The sequence below is a fragment of the Globicephala melas genome, chromosome 20 (assembly GCF_963455315.2).
Source record: "Globicephala melas chromosome 20, mGloMel1.2, whole genome shotgun sequence".
Classification (NCBI taxonomy): domain Eukaryota; kingdom Metazoa; phylum Chordata; class Mammalia; order Artiodactyla; family Delphinidae; genus Globicephala; species Globicephala melas.
Genome location: NC_083333.1, coordinates 3,174,246 through 3,180,791, shown reverse-complemented (window position 1 = coordinate 3,180,791; position 6,546 = coordinate 3,174,246). Strand labels below are relative to the sequence as shown.

At 51.5% G+C, this 6,546-nt stretch overlaps 1 protein-coding gene across 1 annotated transcript; it reads right to left on the bottom strand.

The window, feature by feature from the left end:
- Nucleotides 1-738: 738 nt before the first annotated feature.
- Nucleotides 739-4,716, bottom strand: COPRS (coordinator of PRMT5 and differentiation stimulator). The gene is made up of 4 exons (XM_030862104.3): nt 4,558-4,716; nt 2,363-2,429; nt 1,747-1,968; nt 739-1,167 (listed from the first exon to the last, which is right to left on the bottom strand). The coding sequence occupies exons 1-4, from the start codon at nt 4,654-4,656 to the stop codon at nt 998-1,000; spliced, it is 558 nt and encodes a 185-aa protein (XP_030717964.1). The 5' UTR covers nt 4,657-4,716; the 3' UTR covers nt 739-997.
- Nucleotides 4,717-6,546: the final 1,830 nt, after the last annotated feature.

Here is a 6,546-nt window from a genome sequence, read left to right as displayed (position 1 = left end):
CAACTGCCGTGGATTTCAGGTCTGAAACTTTTTCCTGATTCAGCTTCAATACGGAGGCAGGGAGGTAAGAAGCAATGCCCAACCTGCCCAAGAGGCAACGGTGACATGGTCTGGTGTGTCACACACCTGCCGAGGTGTGGCCCCCAGGTCCCACGTCCAGGCTCACACACACACACACACACACACACACACACACACACGGACAACCATGGGAACAGACTTCAGAGTCATGTGAGGGTTCAGGTCACATTTCTGCTGTTTCCTGGCTGTGTGATCTGGGTGAGGTCAAAACATTTTGAGCCTTATTTTCCTCATCTCCCAAATGAGGTTAAAAAAAAATTTAAGTGACACGTAAGTAATTGTAAGGATTAAAAGGAAAGTAGAGTGTAAAATCCTTTCATGCCAATTGAGGGCTGTACAACTGCTGGTTTAATTAATTTGCCATTTCATTTTCCAGCCTACAGAAAGTCCTTGTTAACTAAGTAAATGGTCAATTTTCCATCACCAGGAATAGCAGTCAGCCGCAAAGTCACCAGTGTCTCTTGGGTTCCAACCTCTGGTCAATAGGGCCAGATCTACAGAGGCAAAAACTAAAGTATCGTTTTCTTTCACAGAGTAGTTTCATCTCAGACAACATCAATCCTGAAAATGTAAGTGAGGGGCTTTAAATGAAGGAGTGAGGCTTTGCTCAGAAGTTTCTAATGAAAAAGGGGGGAAAAAAAGTAGGCAAAAGCAGGCTGGTTTTTTTTTCTACTTTTATTTATAAAGAACACCATTCCTTCCCGACACAGACATAAACACTCACACATTCCAAGGAGGAGCTCATTAAAAACAACAACAACAACAGAACTGGGGGACAGAGGGCCTTATTTAACACCAGTCTGTGTGCCCGACTCGGGATTCACTGGGAATGTTTCCTCAGATATGACATCTCACCTCAAAGAAAGGAGACGTTGACCTGGAGGGCCCACCCACTCACCAGGCAAAAGCTATGCCCTCAGTCTTCAGCATCATCAAACTGTCCCGTTTCAAAGACCATCTTGGAATAATGGGGTATCAGTGGAGGTGGATGGTGCCAACTGGGGTCATAGATCATGTCTCCTTGCGGGGCACAGCACACCCAGGGTCTGACCTCTTGAGAAAGGCAGCCCTGGATGTCGTCAGCATCTGCAGGCAGTTTTAAAAGACAGATTAAAGGAAGGAGGGAGAGTGAAAAGAGAGAGCCAAAAATGTCTACGGGACAGACACTTGCACTGTCTTTGCTTAAACACATGCACGTACACGCACACAGACACAGACAGACAGACAGACAGACAGACAGACAGACACACACACACACACACACACACACACACACACACACAGTCCTCCTTTCGTGGAGAATCCCAAGCACCTTCATTCTGATGCCACCCACAGTCCTGCTTCTCAGACACCGGTTCCTAGCAGCGCAGAGGAAGCAACTGGTGAACAGAGCACTTCTGTCTACAGCCGCTCGATTCACACAAAGATATTTGGAGATGGTAACACTGTTTCAATGTTACAACTGACCAATACATTATATAATAAAATGCAAAACTGGCACTTTTTCCCCCCCATATGAAAGAGGAGCTGTCACAGAAATTTCAGACCTATGAGAGCTATCAGGCTAAGCTCATGGATGTGGGTCCCTCTTCCAAACTGTTTCGGGGTTCATGTGTAGGAGGGTCTCAGAAGCCTGGCCTAGGACCCCCAAAACCCCACACCTACCATATGGATTCCCTAGATCTTCTTTCAACTCCAAGTCCCAGTCCTCGTTAAAAAGATCAGCAGCCTGTTCCCTGGGTGGACAGCCGGACACCCCTTCTGACAGCTCCCAGGGGTTCGGTTCCCCATCGGAATCCTCGTCATCCACAGCAAAGCCTTCCTCTTCACAATGGCTGCCCTCACCGTGGGCAGGACTATCATGAGGGATGCTCTGTGCTCCGCTGGCTAAGAAATCGACAAAAGGAAGGAGGTCTTAAAATAACTGGCAGACCAGAGAGGGCCAGTCGTGCACCCGGGAGATTTTTGGCAGACTTACTAAGAGGGCAGCAGTAACAAGTGTGCAGAGTTCCTCAGCCGCCGGAGCACTTATTAAAAACTGTTGTTCTGTTTCCAGTTTTAGAAGTAGGGTTGATCATTTACTTTCAATAAGATGTTTTGCCTTAAATAAGCCCATTAATTACCAGCTCTTTTCATTCACATGAGAAGGCAGGCACAGTTTATGTTTTCAGGTAGTTTAAATGCCACTGAGGCAAAGGGCCTCTGGGAGATGACAAGCTTTCACAATACAGACCTCCTTGGTCTCTCCCAACACCCACCCCAGGCTCTGCTGCCTACTCGCCTAGTCGATCCGCAGCCTTCTCGGTCTCTCTCTCCTGACCGGAGCGGCCAGCTGGGGCAAAGGCAGCCTGCGGGAAGAAGAAACAATTACCCAGGACTTGGACATCTCCGGTACGGCCAGTATTTCAGCCCCACACCCACCCTTCCATACCCTCCTTTGTGAGGCTGGGGCAGGGACTCTGCCACCCACATTTCTGCTGTGCCCTGTTCGACTGGGCCTTGCTGCTTCCTCTTCCTGTCAGCATCACCCCTGCCAGCAGGATCGCCTGTCTTCCTAGAGTGGCCACTGAATCCAGTGCACAGTTTGCCAGCACGTGCAGAGCCAGCCTCCTCTCGAGCCCTGTCTTGAGCAGTCTCAGTCTCGGGCCTCAGGACCCCTCCTCCAAGCTCGGAGACTCTAGCACTAGCCGGGACAGTGCCCCCTCCTCAGAGGTTGGAATTTCAGCTCCCTGCAAAGCCTCTCCTCTGAGCTTGTACATTTCAGTCATTCCAAACTCACCCCTTTGTTCCGCTGTTTCCCCGCAGTGGCTACCTCCCTGTTTTTAGCTTTTCAGTTACTTAACTTTTTGTCTAGTTAACAGCTGCTTTATCAAATTCTCTGTCTCCTGACTGACACATGGGGACAACAGAGCTTTAGTTGTTGAAGGGAAATCGTCTTCTCCCATAGCCACCCATATGCTTCTCTGCTCCCATCACTCAAAAGTTCCTGAAATCCTATCACCTGTTAAGACCTCTTTCTAAGTGGGATGAGAAATGTTCACAGCCTGCATGAGAAGACCTGATTTCAATCCCATTCATTCAGTGTGTACCCTGGACACATCACTTCAGCCACCACACCTGGGTTTCCTTCTCTGGAAATTGGGGATGACTGTTCTGACCTTGCAGGGGGTTTATAATGAGATAATATTTATGAAAACACAGCAGGAATATAACATCTGTTGAATTGAAATCCACCTTCTTTGCCCCTACATCTAAACTGCGTTTGGCATCTGCCCCAATTAGTTCATGATCTAGTCCTACCTGGATTTAATGAGTCAATTCCATCTCCTGTAGTCAGCGACAACTCCTGGTCACTCCTGCTGACCAGTAGTGGGACCTCTCATCTCTTCCACCGCAAGAGCTCCCTAACTGACTTCCCACTCACCCATCTTGCACAGCCTTACACGCTTAATGACTCCTCTGATGAAAAACTCAACAGGCCTCCACTGCTGGAGCACAAAATTCGCCGTGGCATCCACACCTCCACCTCACGCTCCATCAACCTGTGCAGCATAGTTCTCTCTCCCAGCTCAGGGACCCAAGCTCTCAGCCATTTGCCCCGCATTTCCTCATCTCCACACCTTTGCCAGGACCACCATCGTCTCATCTTGGAGAGAAAGTGCACAAACCTTCCTGCTGTGCTCTGACAAAATTAGTTTTATCCTACCCGCACCCCAAAGTAATTTTCCTTATAAGCTTATCACTACATTTTTCATATTATGGTTAAGATATGACATCTTTGATGCTTAGACAAGCATTCCATTCCTCCATCAAATTAATATGTGCGTCTACGGTGCCAGGCACTATGCTAGGCGCCGGGTTTACAGCAGTAAACAGAGGGTTCCTATCCTCACGTAGCTCACCCTCTAACACGGATTGCTGACTGTAAACAAGGGCAGATGACTGTAATAACGGTCTCTGAAAAGCCAGGAGCTGTCTGGCGCGCAAATGAAAACACGTTTCTGGAACCCTGCGTCAAACGCGGCCTTTTGGTTTCAGTGAAGAGAAAAGGCGAGAGCGCATGAGACATCATCTGGTGCGCAGGCTTAGCTGAGCATCCCCACCAAGGGACACGGACCCTTCAGGGAAAGTCGCTCTCCTCGCTGCCCTCACCTGGCCCCAGCCCAGGCCCCCCAGTAGCGTCTCCAGCTCTGGGTCAGCAGCATCACCTCCCATTTAGCAAGGACGCACAGGCGCCCTGCGGCCGACAGCCAGCCCTCCCGGCCCGGCGCGCCCACCCACGTCCTCGGGGTGCCGCGCCCCACAGCCCGGCCGTTTCCAGCTCGGGCGCGCTCCCAAACGTCGGGGCTGCAGAAGGCGGGTCCGAGGCGCTTCCCCGGCTCCCCGCGGCCCCCGCCCAGCCCGCCCCGCGAGCCCCGCAACTTCCCGCCCCGGGCCGCAGGTGGTAGCCGCGCCCAGGACCCGCGCCGCGCTCACCCCCAAGCGGGGAGGCGCCTCCCGCGTGCTCAGCACCGGCAGACCCGGCGGCGGCTCCGCCGCCCCCAGCGCCGGGGCCCCGGCGATCTGAGAGTCCATGCCCAACGGCCCGCAGCTCCGCGCCCCGGACGCCGCTCGGCCACGTGACACGCCGGCCTGGCTGCCAGCCGGAGGATACGCCGCGGAGGGCCAATCAGCCGGGGGTGCTCCCGACCGGGGGGCGGGGCGCCGGGGTCACGAGGAAGCCGGGGCCGGGGCAAGGGGCGGGACGGAGCGCGGGGCGGAGCGCGCCCGACTGCGAAAGCCCCGCTCCCTACCTACCGGTCCCGGAATCTGATTTTTGTAGCTTCTGACGATGCAGATCCCAGGGCTAGACGACTAGCTGGGTCTGGAATGCCAAGTGTTATCCCTACGCCACCACACTGCGCATGCTTCCGCTTCATAAACTGTTAGAATAGTTGATTACCCGCGTCTACCTGATAGTGTATAAAACTCAGCTCTCAAAACTTTTCATGCAACTGTAGCTCTAACCCCATTTCACTCTTTAAACAGGTTTCTCTAGAACTCGGTCTGGAATTAAGACTATAACTCACCCGCAAATGGATGAGACAACTCAGGAGCCCAGGATTCCCCACCTTGAGTTAATGTCAGTTCTTAAAGTTAACCCATTAGTAACCAGGTTGGATGATCAAAACAAACTCTTCCAACGTTCCAGACACCCTATAGGCTACGACAATGGGTCATAGTAACCCTAAACATTCTGTGCTGGGCCGGTACAGTCTCACCTGGGCGCCAATACCAGCAGAGGTCAGGCAGTGCCCGGGCTGGGGATAAACCAAACTCTAAAGACAGCTTTCCCTGCCCTTCCCTGCACTGTCTGAACTCCAATAACAAATCTGCTCAAGGTGTGATAATGGTAACCTCTAAATAGCAGAGAAGCTGGAAGCTGGGAGTCCTTGCTCACCAGGCCACCTTACGACAATCTGAGACATTAGCCTATCCGTTCATCTCCCTCAAAGAGTGTGTTTATACGTACACATTTGAAAAAATTTAGCCTAACAGTTCATACATTTTTTTCTCTATGTAGACTTTCCTACAAGGAAGAGAATGTGACCAATCAATGTGTGTTCTCTTCTGACCCATGAGTTAGTTTCCCCAAATCTAACTGGACCTAGGTCGTGTCCAACAGAACCTTATTTGATGGTGGAAATAAAAGTTCTGTTATCTGTGATGTTCAGTATGGTAACCATGCAGCTGGTTGTAAACAAGAAACTGAATTATCTAATTTCAATACATTTAAGTTCCCACACGTGGCTGGAAGCCACCCTAACAGTGCAGCTCTGGGTCAACTGGCTACATGCATTTTCATTACCTGCAGTGGTTAGAACCGGGTACAGGGCGTGATGACCCAAGGGTGACCCACCTTCATAGCCTTGCTTTAAGGCAGAGGTCCCCAACCCCCGGGCCACGGACCAGTTATCAGTCCGTGGCCTGTTAGGAACCGGGCCACACAGCAGGAGGTGAGCAGCGGGCCAGTGAGTGGAGCTTCACCTGTGTTTACAGCCGCTCCCCATCGCTCGCATTACCACCTGAGCTCCACCTCCTGTCAGAGCAGCAGCGGCATTAGATCCTCATAGGAACCTACTGTGAACTGCGCATGCGAGGGATATAGGTTGTGCGCTCCTTATGAGAATCCAATGCCTGATGATCTGAGGTGGAGCGGAGATGGTGATGCTAGCGCTGGGCAGCGGCTGCAAATACGATTATCATTAGCAGAGAGGTTTGACGGCACAGAGACCATAATAAATCAGTTGCTTGCAGGCTCATATCAAAACCCCATCAGTGAGTGGCAAATGACAAGCTGCATCTTACGGAGTAGACTGCACATAAGCCACACACTTCGCGTGTCACTGTCTCCCATCACCCCCTGATGGGACCATCTAGTTGTAGGAAAACAAGCTCAGGGATCCCACTGATTCGGCATTATGG

Excerpts from the sequence above, each read along its gene's own strand:
- COPRS (XM_030862104.3), bottom strand. The coding sequence starts at position 4,656 with ATGGACTCTCAGATCGCCGGGGCCCCGGCGCTGGGGGCGGCGGAGCCG. Across the intron at positions 2,430-4,557 it reads AGGCGCCTCCCCGCTTGGGG|GCTGCCTTTGCCCCAGCTGG; the intron begins GTGAGCGCGGCG and ends TTCTTCCCGCAG. Across the intron at positions 1,969-2,362 it reads GAAGGCTGCGGATCGACTAG|CCAGCGGAGCACAGAGCATC; the intron begins GCGAGTAGGCAG and ends TCGATTTCTTAG.